The following is a 20319-nucleotide window of genomic DNA, read 5'->3' on the forward strand; positions in this document are numbered from 1 at the left end:
GAACAGAACAGAACAGAACAGAACAGAACAGATCAAAACTGAATACAATGGAATAGAATAACAGAGTTGGAAGGGATCTTGGAGGTCATTTAGAATGGAATGGAATGGAACGGAATGGAAAAGAATAGAGTAGAGTAGGGTAGGGTAGGGTAGGGTAGGGTAGGGTAGGGTAGAATGGAATGGAATGGAATAGAATAGAATAGAATAGAATAGAATAGAATAGAATAGAATAGAATAGAATAGAATAGAATAGAATAGAATAACTTTATTGTCATTTTGAATGATTAGGACTAATCGGCACTAATCGCCATACATTAAAACTACCTTGATCTGCATCTTATAGAATAGATCACACATCCATCTCATCCCTTTCCCAACAGCTACAAAGGTTGTTTTTTTTTCCTTACCAAAAGTTACAAGAAACTCACACTTCTTGTTCAAAGCAGGCACGCCCCCGAATAACAGTCCCACCAAACAGATCCCAACGTTCGGAGGTTCAAATCTAGCGAAAGAGAATTTCTCTTGTATCTGGTCATACAAAATAGTCAACTATTTTGGGAACTCTCTTCTAAAAGTTAGCACTTTTCTGGAACTGTCAAGGTGCCTTAACATTATTTGGAGATCATGGATTTGTTTTTGCATCCCCCCCCCCCGTCCTTTCCTGTGGGATCTCGTCAAGGATACACTGCAAAAGTTTTTCAATCAACTGAAAAACTAAGAATGATATAAAAATCCAGAAGATTCAGAATCTTCTGAAGATCTTACGCTGGTATATAAATCTCCCGATTTTTAAACTGACATAAATCCCTCTGCTGGCCATATTTTTTTCTATATATTACCTCAGTGTTGAGTGTTTCCTTCCGGACATGATCTGAATTTCAAAAGCCAAGTCTTTTCGTCCTCTGATCTCTTGTAGGACATTAAAAATACAGAAACAGGAATTTATCGCCACAATGTTGGAAATGTAATTTACTGTCAGGATCTTTCTATCGCATGGTGGTAGTTATGTAAGAAAGCCAGGGAGTTTTGGCGCCAGATTAAGATATGTTTGGAGGAGATATTGGACTAAAACATAGATCTGAAGCCAGAATTATTCCTATTAGGAATCACAAAAGAGAAATATAGCAAAGAATTGATAAAATTAATGCTGCATGTTATAACAGCAGTAAGGCTGGTTTATTTGCAATACTGGAAAAAGGAAGAAACTCCCCCCAGAAGAAGAAATAATAAAGAAAAACTTGACACGTGAAGAAATTGACAAGCTGACACTAGAACTCAAAGACAAGGACGAGACTGAATACCAAGGAGCTGCTGATCCAGTTCTACAGAGGAATTATTGAGTGTGTCATCTGTACCTCTATAACCGTCTGGTTTGGTTCTGCAACCCAAGAAGACAGACACAGACTTCAGAGGATCATTAGAACTGCAGAAAAAACAATGGCTACCAACCTACCTGCCCAGAGTCCCTAGGGAGTTGGGCGGCATAGAAATATGATTAATTAAATTAAATTAAATTAAATTCTACTGAGGACCTGTATACTGCACAAGTCAAAAAGAGGGCTGTGAAAATATTTACAGACCCCTCACATCCTGGACATAAAGTGTTTCAACTCCTACCCTCCAAAACGACACTATAGAGAACTGCACACCAGAACAACTTAGACACAAGAACAGTTTTTTCCCGAACGCCATCACTCTGCTAAACAAATAATTCCCTCAACACTGTCAAACTACTTACTAAGTCTGCATTATTATTAATCTTCTCATCGTTCCCACCACCCATCTCCTTCCACTTATGACTATATGACTGCAGCCTTGTTGCTTAAGGCCTTAAGGCCTTAAGCCTTAAGATTCATATTGACTGTTTCCCTACAACTATCATTAAGTGTTGTACCTTATGATTCTTGACAAACGTATCTTTTCTTTTATGTACTCCGAGAGCGTATGCACCAAGACACATTCCTTGTGTGTCCAATCACACTTGGCCAATAAAGAATTCTATTCTATTCTATTCTATTCTATTCTATTCTATTCTATTCTATTCTATTCTATTCTATTCTATTCTATTCTATTCTATTCTATTCTATTCTATTTTATATTCTAAAATTTGGAACAAAGTGTATCAATGGTTGGAAAGGAGAAAAGGAGTCGAGACAAAAAAGAATTAGGGTTTGTAAAATGGATATCGGATAATATTTAGACAAATATGTAAATGAGGACAAGGGATCTGTATATAAGAACAAAATAGTAATGTATGTTAAATAGTAATTATATTTGCTGTTAAGTTAAAAATAGGTATGGATATGACAAGACCGGGATGGTCACACTATGTCCAATGTTTTTAATATTTGTTTAATAATTTTTTAAAAATATGGGGGGGAAAACCAGAATCAAGGACATTTTTTTAAAAAAGTGGAGAAATGTTCTAAGGGGAGTAAAGAAGAACTCCCTTTACTAACTATAAATCTGTGAGCTACTGCATAGTTCATAGAGCAACGATGGCATTCCTTATTTCATGTTGAAATGTCGGTGGGCACAATGCAGGTGAATCGGATGCCATTAAGAGGGACTTCGTAGCTGACGCAAGAGCTTCCTGTCAAATAGGCATAATTTTATCCTCTTCCATCTCGTCTCTTTTCACTCCTGCCTTTCCTCTGAACACACACATTATCACGAATGCTTTCCAGCGATGTAGGAGTATTTATGGGAGTGGGGGCAGGATTGGAAGGGGGTGGTGAGAAAAGAAAGAGAAAAGATGCAGCAAATGAAAACCAGATTGCAATGGGGACTCTCTGCAGAAACAGTTTCGTATAATGTTTGCACGTGGGCATGGTAGGATGAAAAAAATAAATAAATAAAACAAGGTTCCATGCCAAGGGTGGGCAGCATTTTTACACAATGCATCATTGTATTCAAATAGAAGATCGAATATCAACTGGCATTGCTCCGAAGGCTGCATAAACAGAGGGATATAATCAAGACCACATGAAGTGTTAATACCACTTTATAATGCCTTGGTAAGGCCACACGTGGAATATGGCATTCAGTTTTGGTTGCCACGATGTAAAAAAGATGTTGAGACTCTAGAAAGAGTGCAGAGAAGAGCAACCAAGAGGATTAGGGGACTGGAGGCTGAAACATATGAAGAACGGTTGCAGGAATTGGGTATGTCTAATTTAATGAAAAGAGGGACTAGGGGAAACATGATAGCAGTCTTCCAATATCTCAGGGGCTGCCACAAAGAAGAAGGAGTCACGCTATTCTCCAAAGCCCCTGAGGGCAGGACAAGAAGCAACGGATGGAAACGAATCAAGGAGAGAAGCAACCTAGAACTAAAGAGAAATTTCCTGACAGTGAGAACCATTAATCAGTGGAACAACTTGCCTCCAGAAGTTGTGAATGCTCCAACACTGGAAGTTTTTAAGAAGAGGTTGGATGACCATTTGTCTGAAGTGGTGTAGGGTTTCCTGCCTAAGCAGGGGGTTGGACTAGAAGACCTCCAAGGTCCCTTCCAACTCTGTTATTCTATTCTATTCTATTCTATTCTATTCTATTCTATTCTATTCTATTCTATTCTATTCTATTCTATTCTATTCTATTCTATTCTATGAATGTGGAAAAAAATGTTTCAACATACAAATGCGATGGAACGAAAGAACAGATTTCTTTCCTTTTGTCAGTTTCTTTTTTGCAAGACAACTTTGGGCCGTTTAATGAAATGATTTTCCAATCGGTTGGGCCCATGGGACTTTCTCCAACACAAAACTCTCTTTAGAGAATGTATTGCCACAGGGTGTTTGCTCGTCTGCTTGTTGAAGTCAAAAAAAGAGGGATTCAACCCACCTCCTCATCAAGGAAAGGGGCTTTATTTAAAGTTGTAGCCCAGTTGAGCAGTAGAATGCTAGAGCTTTTGAAGAAGAGAGTCTGAAATGGTATGGGGTCTCCTGCCTGAGCAGGGGGTTGGACTAGAAGACCTCCAAGGTCCCTTCCAACTCTGTTAATCTGTTACCTTCCATTACTGGCATCATCAAGATCTGATCAGCAGCTGCTTGCCAGGGTCAACAATACTAGGTGTGATGCAGAAATGGTCTGACGTAAGATAAATCAGTTTCCGAGATTCCTAAATCACCCTTCTAAGATCAGGGGCAGTAAAGACCGATTGGTTGGTGCGGATCACAGAGTGGCTCGTATTTCTAGTGAGCATAAAGATATCTCTGTCGTTCTCATCAGGAACGAGACGCTGGATACGGTGGTCTTGGGTGGCAAGAAGGGTATTAAGGGGGCTTGCCTGTCCATGATGGAGCAGGGCACTGAGTTGGCCAAGAACCTCTCTGAACACTTAAAAAACAAAAGTTAGTATGTGTTGGTTTGATGCTGCATCTGATGGGGTCAGGAAGGTACTCTGAAGTCCTGGAAACAGTATTTGATCAATAAGCATACTAGTTCCAGGGGCAGGGAAAGGGAGGGAGAGAGAGAGAAAAGGAAAGAGAGAGAGGGAAAAAGGGAGAGAGGGAAAGAGAGAGGAGGAGAGAGGGAGGGAGGGAGGGAAAGAGGGAAAGAAGGGGGAGAGAGAGAAAGATAGAAGGAGAGGGAGAGAGGGGAGGGAGAAAGAGAGGAAGAGAGGGAGGAGGGAGAGAGGGAAGGAGAGGGGAGAGTGAGAAAGATAGAAGGAGAGAAGGGAGGGAGGAAAAGGGAGAGAGAAGGAGAGAGGGGGAGGGAGAGAGGGAAAGAGAGGGGAGAGAGAGAAAGATAGAAAGATAGGAGAGAGAGAGGGAGGGAGAGAGAGAAGGAGAGAGGGGGAGGGAGAGAGGGAAAAAGAGGGGAGAGAGAAAGATAGAAAGATAGGAGAGAGGGAGGGAGGGAGAGAAAGAAGGAGAGAGGGGGGAGGGAGAGAGAGAAAGAGAGGGGGGAGAGAGAAAGATAGAAAGATAAGAGAGAGGGAGGGAGGGAGAGAGAGAAGGAGAGAGGGGAGGGAGAGAGGGAAAGAGAGGGGGGAGAGAGAAAGATAGAAAGATAGAAGGAGAGAGAGAGGGAGGGAGGGAGGAAAAGAGAGAGAGAAGGAGAGAGGGGGAGGGAGAGAAGGAAAGAGAGGGGGGAGAGAAAAAGATAGATAGGAGAGAGAGGGAGGGAGAGAGAGAAGGAGGGAGGGGGAGGGAGAGAGGGAAAGAGAGGGGAGAGAGAGAAAGATATAAAGATAGGAGAGAGGGAGGGAGTGAGAGAGAGAAGGAGAGAGGGGGGAGGGAGAGAGGGAAAGAGAGGGGGGAGAGAGAAAGATAGAAAGATAGAGAGGGAGGGAGGGAGAGAGAGAAGGAGAGAGGGGAGGGAGAGAGGGAAAGAGAGGGGGAGAGAGAGAAAGATAGAAAGATAGAAGGAGAGAGGGAGGGAGGGAGGAAAAGAGAGAGAGAAGGAGAGAGGGGGGATGGAGAGAGGGAAAGAGAGGGGAGAGAGAGAAAGATAGAAAGATAGAAGGAGAGAGAGGGGGAGGGAGGGAGGAAAAGAGAGAGAGAAGGAGAGAGGGGGAGGGAGAGAAGGAAAGAGAGGGGGGAGAGAAAAAGATAGATAGGAGAGAGAGGGAGGGAGAGAGAGAAGGAGGGAGGGGGAGGGAGAGAGGGAAAGAGAGGGGAGAGAGAGAAAGATATAAAGATAGGAGAGAGGGAGGGAGTGAGAGAGAGAAGGAGAGAGGGGGGAGGGAGAGAGGGAAAGAGAGGGGGGAGAGAGAAAGATAGAAAGATAGAGAGGGAGGGAGGGAGAGAGAGAAGGAGAGAGGGGAGGGAGAGAGGGAAAGAGAGGGGGAGAGAGAGAAAGATAGAAAGATAGAAGGAGAGAGGGAGGGAGGGAGGAAAAGAGAGAGAGAAGGAGAGAGGGGGGAGGGAGAGAGGGAAAGAGAGGGGGGAGAGAGAAAGATAGAAAGATAGAGAGGGAGGGAGGGAGAGAGAGAAGGAGAGAGGGGGGATGGAGAGAGGGAAAGAGAGGGGAGAGAGAAAAAGATAGAAAGATAGGAGAGAGGGAGGGAGGGAGAGGAAGAGAGGGAAAGAGGGGGGAGAGAGAAAGATAGAAAGAAAGAAGAAGAGAGAGGGAGGGAGGGAAGGAGGGAGGGGGAGAGAGAGAGAGAGATAGAAATATAGAAGGCAATGAAAAACAGCTGAAGCCCTGAACTGAATGCAGGTAGTCTTCGGCTTACAACAGTTCATTTCGTGACCCTTAGAAGTTACACGATTTAGGATCATTTTTTCACACTTGTGACTGTTGCGGCATCTCCACGATCACGTGATCAAAATTAAGACGCTTGGCAATGGATTCATATTTATGATGGTCGCAGTGTCCCGTGGGGGTGGGGGTGGGGTGCGTGTCACGTGATCCCGTTTTGCGACCTTCTGATGGGCAAAGTCAAACGGGGGAGCCAGCCAGCTTCAAGGTCCAAAAAAAAAAAAAAAAAAAAAACCGGGGCCAAACTCACTTATAACATCTGTCTCACTTAGCAACGGAAATTTCTCGGCTCCATGGTGGCCGAGGAGTATCGGAATTCGGCTTGCCGCTTCCTGTAGCAGAAACTCAAGATCCCAACCCTTCTCCATATTGAAGAGCCTTGGTAGTACAGTGGTCTAAGGCACCCTGTTATTAAGCTGGTTATTAAGACCAGCTGCCTGCAATTACTGCAGGTTCGAATCTCGCCAAGGCTCAAGGTTGACTCAGCCTTCCATCCTTTCTAAGGTAGGTAAATTGAGGACCCAGATTATGGGGGCAATAAACTGACTTTGTATAAATATACAAAACTTTGAAGGCTATTGCTTAACGCATTGTAAGCCACCCTGAGTCTCCGGAGAAGGGCGGCATATAAATCAAATTTTTAAAAAAATTAAAAAAATTTTTTTAAAAAAGTTAGCAACTTCGGGGGTTGATTACCGTGTGTCCAGCTGGCCTTCTAAAAGGCAAGGGAAGGCCTCAATAACTGCAGACCAAGGTCCATTACCCAACCCAAAAGGAGACCAACGAACTCAATCAGCATTGGTAAGGTGACTACTTTCAGAAGAAAAACCTGGTAGCTCAGGTTTGAACCGTGGTGTCCCTGAGAACAAACCCCTCTCCCTTCTAGCACTGATGCTGTTACCTAGTTGGGTAACGAAACGTCAGCGAGAAAACAGCCAAGTTCAGAGAACGTCAAGAATTCCACCCTACTACTATTGGCCGCTATCTAACAAAATGAAATTCAACAGTGCCTAGAGCCTTGGTAGTACAGTGGTCTAAAGCACCCTGTTATTAAGACCAGCTGCCTGCAATTACTGCAGGTTCGAATCTCGCCAAGGCTCAAGGTTGACTCAGCCTTCCATCCTTTCTAAGGTAGGTAAATTGAGGACCCAGATTGTGGGGGCAATAAGCTGACTTTGTATAAATATACAAAAGGATGAAGGCTATTGCTTAGCGCATTATAAGCCGCCCTGAGTCTCTGGAGAAGGGCGGCATATAAATCAAATTAAAAAAAAAACAGTGAAAAAAGTATGGTTCTACATTTAGGGAAGAAAAACAAAATGACACAGGTACCGTATATGTGGAACCTCGCTCAATAGTAGTAACTGTGAGAGGGATTTTGGAGTCCTAGTGGACAACCATTTAGATATGAGCCAGCCGTGTGCAGCAGCTGCCAAAAAAGCCAACACAGTTCTGGGCTGCATAAACAGAGTGATAGAATCAAGATCACGTGAAGTGTTAAATACCACTTTATAAGGCCTTGGTAAAGCCACACTTGGAGTAATGCATCCAGTTTTGGTCGCCACGATGTTAAAAAGATGTGGAGACTCTGGAAAGAGTGCAGAGAAGAGCAACCAAGATGATTAGGGGACTGGATACTAAAACATATAAAGAACGGTTGCTGGAACTGGGTATGTCTAGTTTAATGAAAAGAAGGACTAGGGGAGACATGATAGCAGTCTTCCAATATCTCGGGGGCTGCCCCAAAGAAGAGGGAGTCAAGCTATTCTTCAAAGCACCTGAGGGTAGGAGAAGAAGCCATGGGTGGAAACTAATCAAGGAGAGAAGCAACTTAGAACTAAGGAGAAATTCCTTGACAGTTAGAACAATTAATCAGTGGAACAACTTGCCTGCAGAAGTTGTGAATGCTCCAACACTGGAAATTTTTAAGAAGAGGTTGGATCACCATTTGTCTGAAGTGGTGTAGGGTTTCCTGCAGGGGGTTGGACTAGAAGACCTCCAAGGTCCCTTCCAACTCTGTTATTCTATTCTATTCTACTTCTTTCCTTCTCGCAAAGACCGCGAACCCCTTGCAGTGGATGGACTCCAGCAGCAACAACGGGGACCTCGCAACATCTCCGTATTTCCATCCTTTCCCATCAGATCCCTAAGCCAATGCTTGGGAGTTCTTGAAAACCATAATTTCCACCCTCCTAGAAAACAACTGTTAACCTTAGTTGGTAGCACAACTAGGCGAGGTGGCAGAGCGAACGGACATCTTTTCCAAGATGATAGTGAGATATTTCTTTCCCCCCCCCTTCCTTTTCTTATCTCCTGGGTTCCGGAGACCGATTCTGAAAGCGTGAAATGTTGTTCTTATCGTGCAGAGATTCCCAGCGAAACCCTTCTGCCGTGGCTGATTGCTTTAAAATGGCTCGGTCGGGCTGAAGCTCATTCGCAGAAGAAGAAAGATGCTGCATTGCCAAATCAAATCTAGGACCAAATGGTTAGATTCCGAACAATTCATGCTTAAGTTCCTGGGCAGTGGGCTTCTTTTACGATGAGCCTTAACTAACAGTCCTTTTTTATATATATATATAAAAATTAAATTAAAATAGATCAATAAAAGGGTTTACTGAACTGTCCCCCACCACCACACACACACACACACACACAGAGCCAGCATGATGTTGATGGCAACAAGTAATAGCGGAAACTCTTCCTCCGGCCATTCACACATGGCCTTCGCGGACTTACACCGCATTGAGGCGTTTTGGGATTGGTGCATCTACACGGGGACCTTACTTCATTCCATCAAACTCGCAAACATGCCTTCTTGACAAAGTACCAGATGTGCTTAAGACCTCCCCTCCACCTCCCCCCACCCCACCGGTAGTACAGCCACTGCAACAAGTTGACAAGCCGTGAGAGATTCCCAGCCATTTCTTTCCCCAAACCCAAAAGATCTTTTGCAAGACTTTGCCATGAAAACCCAGAAGAGCTAGAGAGAGAGAGAGAGAAAGAGAGAGAGAGAGAGAGAGAGAGAGAGAGAGAGAGAGAGAGAGAGGGAGAGAGAGAGAGAGAGAGAGAGACCACTACAATTAAGACAGACAGGTTCCCTCAAATTTGACCAGAACTGAGAGATTGCAGAGGTAGGAAGGAAAGCATCTCCTCTCTCTCATTCCTCACCTCCACCCCCCCCCCCAAAAACCCACACACCTTACCTTTTCTGCCTTTGCTTTCCTGGCATTGTGGACGAACCGGCGTCCCAGTTTCTTGGCGTACCAGATTGAAGCAAACATCACCAGCCTCCACCAGCAAGCTTCCAAACCAACGTCTCAAAAACCCGACAATAAAACTTCCGCCGAAAGCTCAGAAGCAATTGTGAGAAATGGCTCACAATTTCACGGTGTGTCCCTGCTTTTGTCTGCTCCTGCTTCTTCTTTTTTTTGGGGGGGGGGGAAATTCAAGTGGTTGGAGAGCCAAAGGGCAGAAGGGTAGGATGTGGGGGAGAGGAGGATCTGACAGACAGACCTAGCCAGCAGGTGTATTTACGTCCTGTCCACAGGAGGACTCGGGTGAAGCAGCATCTTTGCATCCAGCTCACATCTCCTCTGCTAAATGCCGGTCTGACGTTCTGGAGGCGTGACACCATAAACTACATGTGTGTGTGCGTGTGTGGTTGTGGTGGTGGTAGGGAATAGAAGGGGCTGCAGTCAGTTCCCTGGCAGAGCTGGGAGCTCACCTCCTGCTTTGCTCGCTGGCTGAAATTTAACTCCTCGCTTGTGATCTGGCAGCTAGGTGGTGGTACTCCAAAAAGACGAAAGGGAAAGGAGAGGTATGTGAGATGGATGACGTACAAGAGCCTTATTTTTATTCCCATTTCTATTTGAATAATATAGTCAAGGAGGAGGAATTACTCACACCTGAGGGGAGCTCTGGGTTAAATTCCCTGCCCTGTTAGCCCCCCAAAGCATCTCTCAAGATAATTCTGCTCAAGCTTCCTTCCCTTTTCCTTAAAGAAATACATGTCTACAGTATTTCTGCTTGGCTTCCAAAAATTATTTTGGTTTCCCTGGGGAAGCTGTTTATGCTGCCCAATACCCACAGATTGCTCTCCCAGTTGTTCCATTCACACACCCATCCTTATCTCTCTCTCTCTCAGATAGATGGGCATTAAGTTACGAGAAGCTTTTGAAATAAAAGAAGAGAAGGGCGAGCTTGCTTTCATAGCTAAGTGCCAAGGAGTCGAGTTTTGTTCTGGGTGACTGCATGGAGAAGTGCTTGGGGTTTTTTGCTCCCCAAAATGGACGCAGTCCCTGATCTTGTCCTCCCAACTCATTCCTCGCCTTTCTGTTCTTTCTTCTGCCCCGCATCTTGTCAAATGTAGATGTCAGGCTGAGAGTCAAATATCTAAATTCCTGAATCCATTTCTCAGTGAGCAGCCTTTGGCAAACTATTACCCTGCAAACTAATCAGCTCCAAAGAGTACAAAGGGAATATTTTAAAGCATTTTGAGAATCAGGAAGTGCTGTAGAAACACACCTTCCTTCCTTCCTTCCTTCCTTCCTTCCTTCCTTCCTTCCTTCCTTCCTTCCTCTTCCCTTCCTTCCTTCCTTCCTTCCTTCCTTCCTTCTTTCTTTCATTCCTTCCTTCCTTCTTCCCTCCCATCCATCCATCCCTCCATCCATCCATCCAACCATCCATCTTCAGTAAATGTGAGTTTCAGGAATTTGGCTCCCCCCCCCCATTTCTTTGCAGTTACAAATTTCGGAGCTCAGAGATTTTTAAGCAGACAAAATACCGAAGATCAAAGCGTGAAAAATCTTTAGTAACAAGTCTTCAAAACCTTTCTTTATGTCACATTGTTGAGTGACAATGCTGTGCCGCTCATAGACGTACCCACAATAGATTTGGTGGTGCAGATAATTAAAGAGAAATATACTCAAGACAACTCACAATACGATAACTTGGGGGAAAAAAAGGGGAAGTGAAGCAAAAAAAATCTGCAGTAAAGAAATCCATAAGCATTTAAAAGGTCATCTAAAAAAGTTACTGTTTTGGCCACAATCTGTAAGACAACAGTGAGGTGGACAAACCAAAAATTTAGGGAAGAAAGTTGCACAAGGTCAACATTTTAGTCATGAAAAACCTCTGTTCATCCCAAAGGTGCTTTTCTCAAGAGGCAACTGGGCTTTTTTTGTTTTCCCTTGAAGACGTTTTGCTTCTCATCCAAGAAGCTTCTTCAGTTCTTGCAGAAGCTTCTTCGGTTCTGCAAGAACCGAAGAAGCTTCTTGGATGAGAAGCAAAACGTCTTCCAGGAATAAATCTGGATGACTTAGAAACTCCATAGACATAAACCTGTATTCATCTACCATATTTAAGATGGGGAGGGGGCTGACATCAAAGCCCTTTCCCTCTTTTGTCACTGTTGTTACAGGAAAATGTAGTTCACCTTCAGCTGCTTGCTCTGTTTCAAGTTACTAGTTGCCAATTTTTCTGTCCCTGGCAGTTTTTAGCATGATTGAATATCTTTTCATGTGTGTGTGAGTGTGTACATGTGTCTTTCTCTCTGTGTCTCATGCATTTGGACAGGGGAGTGACCCTCTTCAAATTGCCTATATCAAATGTTGGGTAATTTTGACCACTGCTTCAGTTCCACTGAGAAATTCAACCTATGTCAGCAGGATTCTTAACAAACAAATAGAACAGTCTATTCTTCAAATCTAAGCGCAGATTTAAAGTCAATCCTATTGAAGATAAGCCACAGTTCTTCTGAAACTAAGTCCCCCGGTAGCTTCTCTGTACAGAGCAATGGAGAGCTATAGGATGAATGTGGATGGTAACCGGATTGTGACACTTGCCAGCAAACCTTATGCTAAATTAGCAGGAGGAATATTGGAGGACAGCCAAAACATTTGATGCTTATAGATAAATGTGTAGGTCATTTATCTTGTGATCTTCTACTGTATACATATAGAAAACAAATAAGGAAGATAAGCTCTTAATTCCTTGTGCACATAACGAGAAAGAAGAGCTTTCTCCAGCTGTAACACAGAGTAAATAAATAAATACATTATTCTCTTTGGAAACTTTTCAAGGGATTCTGTGAGAGGAAGGGAGCAGTCAGAGACCAGTTGAGGAAGATCAGGGGTGGGATTCAGCCAGTTTGGACCGGTTCGGGTGATTTTTACATCTGGTTCACCGAACCGGTAGTTCCAAGGACTGGCTGGCCCCTCCCAGGAGTATCCACGTGGCCCGTTTTGGATGCCAGGTAAGTGCAACGCCCACACGGAGGCTCTGGGACGGCAAAAAACAGGCCACCCAGAAGTTCCGGAAGTCTGGAATCGGGCCCATTTCCAGCCTCCGGAGCCCAGGGGAGGTCATTTTCACAGAAAGAAAGAAAGAGGAAGGAAGGAAGGAAAGACAAAGGAAAGACAGAAGGAAGGAAGGAAAGAAAGGAAAGAAGAAAGAAGATGGATGGAAGGAAGGAAGGAAGGAAGGCAGAAAGAAAGAAAGAAAGAAAGAAAGAAAGAAAGAAAGAAAGAAAGAAAGAAAGAAAGAAAGAAAGAAAGAAAGAGGAAGGAAGGAAGGAAGGAAGACAGACAGACAGAAAGAAAAAGGAAGGAAGGAAAGACAAAGGAAAGACAGAAGGAAGGAAGGTGGAGGTTCTGATTGGGTAGAGGTGTGTTCTGATTGGTTGGGGGTTTGGCTGTGCTCTGATTGGATGGGGGTTTGGCTGTGCTCTGATTGGATGGGAGTGTGTTCTGTTTGGGTGGGGGCTTGGTTGTGCTCGGGTTAGTCTGAGTTGCAGGGGAATTTGAGCTGGTGAGCTGTGTTGCTGTTGTTTGGCTTCACGTTCGTGGTCGTGCCACATCTTCATGGTGAGTGTCAGTCTGCTTCATGTATGGATTGGAGGGGTTTAAAGTGGGTAATGATGCAGCTGTGGTCTGGCTTCTGCTCCGTGGTCATGCCTCATCATCGGTGTGGGTTTGAGTCTGCTTTCCGCGTGGATGTATGGTGGTGACATCCTGTGTGGCCGTCGTGAGTATGGGTCTGGTGTCATTCCTCATATTAGGGACTTGTTTGTCAATAAGGGCGGGTTTCCAAATGGCTGGTAGGCGGGAGGTATCATCTCGTTTATTCATGCTGTGTGGGCGTTTTTCTATCTCGATGGCTTCTCTGATTATTCTGTTGTTAAAGAGTTCAGTTTTGGCAATAGTTCTGGTCTTTTTAAAGTCAATTTCATGTCCTGTGGCTTTAAGGTGTTGGACCAGGGGCTGTGGCTTTAAGGTATTGGACCAGGGAAGAAGTTGGTTCTTCTTTTCTGACTGAGTTCTTGTGGTCCCATGCACCGCCTGCCCCACCACATATATCGGACAAACCAACAGAAGAATAAGTGCACGCATTGAAGAACACAAGAACTCAGTCAGAAAAGAGGAACCAACTTCTTCCCTGGTCCAACACCTTAAAGCCACAGGACATGATATTGACTTTAAAAAGACCAGAACTATTGCCAAAACTGAACACTTTAACAACAGAATAATCAGAGAAGCCATCGAGATAGAAAAACGTCCACATAGCATGAATAAACGAGATGATACATCCCGCCTACCAGCCATTTGGAAACCCGCCCTTATTGACAAACGAGTCCCTAACACAAACAATGACACCAGACCCACACTCACGAAAACCACACAGGATGTCACCACCAAACATCCACGCAAAAAGCAACCCACACCGATGAGGCACGACCACAAACCAGAAGCCAAACCACAGCTGCATCATTAGCCACTTTAAACCCCTCCAATCCATACATGAAGCAAACTGACACCCACCATGAAGATGTGGCACGACCACGAACGCGAAGCCAAACAACAGCAACGCAGCTCACCAGCTCAAATCCCCCTGCTACTCAGACTAACCTGAGCACAACCAAGCCCCCACCTAAACAGAACACAACCCCATCCAATCAGAGCACAGCCAACCCCCCATCCAATCAGAGCACAGTCAAACCACCAACCAATCAGAACACACCTCCAACCAATCAGAACACAGCCAAGCTCCCACCCAATCAGTTTACACCCTCACTGGCAGTTAAAAAGAAGAAACAGCTGTGATCACACACATTGCTCCTAGAAGCACGAAGCCGAAAACACCAGCCTGAAGATGACGAATGAGACTTCGTTGAAACGTCGCCAAGATACTTCCAATTTTACGCGGGAGAAAACCTGAACAACCAAAGACATACGTATGTATGTATGTATGTATGTATGTATGTATGTATGTATGTATGTATAAAATCTCTCTCTCTCTCTTTGGCGTTATCTATCTATCTAATCATCTCTCTCATCTCTTTCACTTTCTATCTATCTCTATCACTTTCTATCAGGTTCGCCTGATCTGCCAGTTGCATCCCTTTCTGGACCGGGACACCTTGCGCATGGTCACTCACGCCCTTGTTACCTCTCGGCTGGACTACTGTAATGCTCTCTACATGGGGCTCCCCTTGAAGAGCACTCAGAGGCTCCAACTGGTCCAGAATGCAGCCACGCGGGTGATTATGGGTGCAACCCGTTGCGTTCATGTAACACCTCTCCTGAGCGAGCTGCACTGGCTCCCAGTGGTCTTCCGGGCGCGATTCAAGGTGTTGGTTACCACCTTTAAAGCGCTCCATGGCTCAGGACCTGGGTACTTATGAGTCCGCCTTCTGCCACTGATAGCCTCCCACTGACCAGTTCGCTCCCACAGAGAGGGCCTCCTCAGGGTGCCGTCGGCCAAACTATGTCAGCTGGCGACACCCAGGGGGAGAGCCTTCTCTTTGGGGGCTCCTGCCCTTTGGAACGAACTGCCTCTGGAAATACGCACAATCTTTGACCTCCGACTTTTTCACTGTGCCCTCAAGACCCTGCTCTTCCGACAGGCAGGGCTATTTTTGTAAAGGAGTTTTAAATTCGGAGTTTTAAATTTTGGGGTTTTTAACGAATCTTGGCCGTAAATGTAATAATTTTAATAATTTTTAAATTTAATTGGGATTTGTATCGTGTTTTTTACTTGGCTGTGCACTGCCCCGAGTCCTTCGGGAGAGGGGTAGTATAGAAATAAAATTGTCTGTCTGTCTGTCTGTCTGTCTGTCTGTCTGTCTGTCTGTCTGTCTGTCTGTCTGTCTATCTATCTATCTATCTATCTATCTATCTATCTATCTATCTATCTATCTCTATCATCTATCTATCCATCCATCCATCTATCATCTATCTCCTCACATCTATCTATCATGTCTGTCTGTCTGTCTGTCTGTCTGTCTGTCTGTCTGTCTGTCTGTCTGTCTATCTATCTATCTATCTATCTATCTATCTATCTATCTATCTACTTGGTCTGTTGTATGGATGTTTGGGTGGTTTGGGGTGGGGAATTTGTGGTGGGTGGGGTTGTGTTTGGGGATTGTTATGTGTGTTGGACCTGGTCTTTGGGTGTTAAGTGAATTTCGTTGTATGGGTATACTGTGTATACCTGTACAATGACAATAAAGTTGTTGCTGTTATTGTTGTTGTTGTTGTTGTTGTTGTTGTTGTTGTTATTATTATTATTATTATTATTATTATTATTATTATTATTATTATTATTATTATCTATTTAACATCCTATCATCTACATCTACAATATCATACCTTTCTCTTTATATCTCTTTATCATCTACATCTATCGATCCATCCACCCATCCATCTATCCTCTCTCTCTCTGTCTCATCTAATCATGTATCTATATCTGTCTGTCTGTCTCTGTCTGTCTGTCTGTCTGTCTGTCTGTCTGTCTGTCTATCTATCTATCTATCTATCTATCTATCTATCTATCTATCTATCTATCTATCTATCTATCTTATCTCAATAGGATTCATTTATCCATAAAGAAAGTTGATTATGTTCAACAGAATGCAAATACAACCCTTCAAAATATCTGAGAGGAGCGAATATTTTTCACAACAAAACTTTATTTATTGTTGCTGAAAAAAAAACAGAAAATCGACATCAATCAAAATACACTTCATGGTTCAGATGCATATACCTAGATTATATTGAAAGCACCCTTCCCTATCCTAGCACCAGGAAAGGATGAAGTTAGAATTAGAAGAACGTGCTGTTGATTGCATCATGTTTGTGATGCTTTCCCCCCCCCGTTTCCATTGGTCCTTTTTTTTTTTTTACACATTTGTATGATGTTAGCTTTATAGAATTGTGAGCTGTCCAGAGTCATAATGCTAAGATGGGTGGGCATAGCAATCTGTTCAATAAATAAATAAATAACTCTGATCCATTTAAGCAAGCCTAGTGTTGGGTTATTCAGATGGACATCAGAAGAAGTCCAGAGAAGAGCAACAAAGATGATTAGGGGCCTGGAGGCTAAAACATACAAAGAACGATGGCAGGGATTGGGTATGGCTAGTCTAGTGAAAGGAAGGACTTGGGGTGACATGATAGCAGTGTTCCAATATCTCAGGGGCTGCCACAAAAAAGAGGGGGTCAATTATATTCTCCAAAGCACCTGAGGGTGGAAGAAGAAACAATGGATGGAAACTAACCAAGGAGAGAAGCAACCTAGAACTAAGGAGAAATTTCCTGACAGTGAGAACAATTAATCAGTGGAACAACTTGCCTCCAGAAATTGTGGGTGCTCCAACACCGGAAGTTTTTAAGAAGAGATCGGACAAACATTTGTCTGAAATGGTAGAGGGTCTTCTGCTTGAGCAGGGGGTTGGACTAGAAGATCTCTAAGGTGCCTTCCAACTCTGTTATTCTGGGAATAATACTGGTGAAGTACCTGTATCACACAGCCCTATTAAACTGGGCACTGTACAGGCTCCTCCATCCTAATTCACCGGGAACATGTCAAGAGCTGCATCTGATGGCGTCCATTAAAGTTATCAGTGTGTACCTGAATTGTGAACGGTGAAGGCCAACTTTAAACGACTACAAATTGCTCGAACGAACATTGGAGAAGATTTGTCCTCTGCAAACTACTTCGAAAGAACTTTTCCGTCCTTCTAACTTCAGAGCCACACAAGGTTTAGATTGCACCAGGCCTCTCCGCGGGCTGCGATCCTGCTGGGGTAATCCTTTGTGCGATTCTCACAGCCCTCCCCTCGTAACCACACTAATGGTGCGGATGATTCTCAAACATTGCAGGAAACGGGGATTTCTTTTTGTCCTCCGATGTTCAAATCAGCATGGCTACATTGACCAGATGTTACAAGATACCGGCGGACTTGAAAAGCTTTCTACCGCCTCGTTACCTTGAACGGCACAAACGGTGAGAAGTGAGTAAAAGTGGGTAATATATCCGGGCGTTCTTCGATATAGGGGGAACTAATTTGCATTTAACAGCAAGGTGCCATTTAGCTGAAATAACTGCCTGTCCAAATGGATTGGATGGGGAGCATCCAGCACTCCTTTCCCTGTGCCAGTTACTTTGCTTCACTCTCATTGTGCTCTCTCTCTTTTTTTAAAAAAAAATTCTTTTAGCTTGTAATCCATCCAGAAAGCATTTATTGGCCAAACCAAAAATACAATGCACAAATAAAATAGCACAGCTAACTAACAATTGTTTTGGCTCTCAGTTTGACTTTGACTAAGGATATGATATGATATGATATGATATGATATGATATGATATGATATAATATAATATAATATAATATAATATAATATAATATAATATAATATAATATAATATAATATAATATAATATAATTAATATAATATAATATATTATATGGGGTTTAGTGCACCCTGTAATATATTATAGGGGTTTAGTGCACCCTGTAATTAACACAGCTGCCTGCAATTTCTGCTGGTTCGAATCTCTCCAAGGCTCAAGGTTGACTCAGCCTTCCATCCTTTCTAAGGTAGGTGAAATGAGGACCCAGTTTGTGGGGGCAATAAGCTGACTTTGTATAAAACATACAAAAGAATGAAGGCTATTGCTTAACGCATTGTAAGCCGCCCTGAGTCTCCGGAGAAGGGCGGCATATAAATCAAATAAATATAATATAATATAATATAATATAATATAATATAATATAATATAATATAATATAATATAATATAATATAATATAATAATATAATAATATAATAATATAATATAATATAATATAATATAATATAATATAATATAATATAATATAATATAATATAATATAATATAATATAATTTGACAGGAAGCTCTTGCATCAGCTACGAAGGCATCCAATTCACCTGCATTCTGCCCACCGACATTTCAACATGAAATAAGGAATGCCATCGTTGCTCTATGAACTATGCAGTAGCTCACAGATTTATAGTTAGCAAATCCAAGGAGTTCTTCTTTACTCCCCTTAGAACATTTCTCCGCTTTTTAAAAAAATGTCCTTGATTCTGGTTTTCCCCCCCATTTTTTTAAAAAAATTATTAAACAAATATTAAAAACATTGGACATAGTGTGACCATCCCGGTCTTGTCATATCCATACCTATTTTTAACATAACAACAAATATAATTACTATTTAACATACATTACTATTTTGTTCTTATATACAGATCCCTTGTCCTCATTTACATATTTGTCTAAATATTATCCGATATCCATTTTACAAACCCTAATTCTTTTTTGTCTCGACTCCTTTTCTCCTTTCCAACCATTGATACACTTTGTTCCAAATTTTAGAATAGAACAGAATAGAAGAATAGAATAGAATAGAATAGAATAGAATAGAATAGAAGAGAATAGAATAGAATAGAATAGAATAGAATAGAATAGAATAGAAGAATAGAATAGAATAGAATAGAATAGAATAGAATAGAATAGAATAGAATAGAATAGAATAGAATTAATGGAATGGAATGGAATGGAATGGAATGGAATGGAATGGAATGGAATGGAATAGAATAGAATAGAATAGAATAGAATAGAATAGAATAGAATAGAATAGAATAGAATAGAATAGAATAGAATAGAATAGAATTCTTTATTGGCCAAGTGTGATTGGACACACAAGGAATTTGTCTTTGGTGCATACGCTCTCGGTGTACATAAAAGAAAAGACACATTTGTCAAGAATCATAAGGTACAACACTTAATGATAGTTGTAGGGAAACAGTCAATATGAATCTTAAGGATACCAGCAACAAGGCTGCAGTCATACAGTCATAAGTGGGAGGAGATAGGTGATAGGAACGATGAGAAGATGAATAGTAGTGCAGACTTAGTAAATAGTTTGACAGTGTTGAAGGAATTAGTTGTTTAGCAGAGTGATGGCATTTGGGAAAAAACTGTTCTTGTGTCTAGTTGTTCTGGTGTGCAATGCTCTATAGCGTCGTTTTGAGGGTAGGAGTTGAAACAGTTAATGGCCAGGATCCGAGGGGCAGAGAGGTAGTTCCTCAATGTATGACCACAATGGACCCCAAATTTCCATTAGCACTTGGACTTACATACTGCTTCATGATAGCATTACAGCTCTCTCTAAGTTTTTTACAGAGTTAGCCTATCGCCCCCAACAATCCGGGTGCTCATTTTACCGACCTCGGAAGGATGGAAGGTTGAGTCACCCTTGAGCTGGCCTATTGCTACGCAAGACAGTTGTTAAGTGAGTTTTGTCTCATTTTATGACCTTTCTTGCTACCAGTTAAGGAATTGGTAACATGGTTATTAATTGAATCTGGCTTCCCCAACTGAGTTTGCTTGTCAGAAGTTTGCAGAAAGTGATCACATGATCCCGGGACACTGCAACCATCATAAATATGAGTCGATTGTAATTGTCATTTACATCATGTGACCCCCCCACTCCACCCCCCAGGGATGCTGCCATTGACAAAGTGCACATTGCAGCAACGCAATGCAAATTTCATCCCTTGTAGTGGCATATGGGAAAGACCTTGTGAGACCGAGAGAAAGAAATGATCCTTAGGGAACAATCAGATAAAAGGGGTGGGAGCCCAGCCCACACAGATTAACAGAGTTGGAAGGGACTTTGTAGGTCATCTAGTCCAACCCCCTGCCCAAGCAGGAAACCCTACACCATTTCTGATAGGTGGCAGTCCAGTCTCTTCTTGAAAGCCTCCAGTGATGAAGCTCCCACAACTTCTGAAGGCAACTTCTGTT

At 42.7% G+C, this 20319-nt stretch overlaps 1 protein-coding gene across 22 annotated transcripts in view; it reads right to left on the bottom strand.

Moving 5' to 3' along the window:
* DLG2 (discs large MAGUK scaffold protein 2) overlaps positions 1-20319 on the bottom strand; it is a 1136581-nt gene that overhangs the window by 408696 nt on the left and 707566 nt on the right. For 2 of the 22 annotated variants that reach the window (XM_087895805.1, XM_087895803.1), the window contains exon 1: positions 9411-9964. The exons of the other annotated variants lie outside the window; for them this stretch is intronic. In XM_087895805.1, coding sequence (XP_087751931.1) covers positions 9411-9488 — 78 coding nt within the window. In that variant the 5' untranslated portion in view covers positions 9489-9964. Of the gene's footprint in view, positions 1-9410; positions 9965-20319 lie in introns of those variants that run through there. 22 annotated transcript variants of the gene reach the window in all.

The sequence above is a fragment of the Pantherophis guttatus genome, chromosome 5 (assembly GCF_059756535.1).
Source record: "Pantherophis guttatus breed Tessera chromosome 5, ASM5975653v1, whole genome shotgun sequence".
Lineage (NCBI taxonomy): Eukaryota > Metazoa > Chordata > Lepidosauria > Squamata > Colubridae > Pantherophis > Pantherophis guttatus.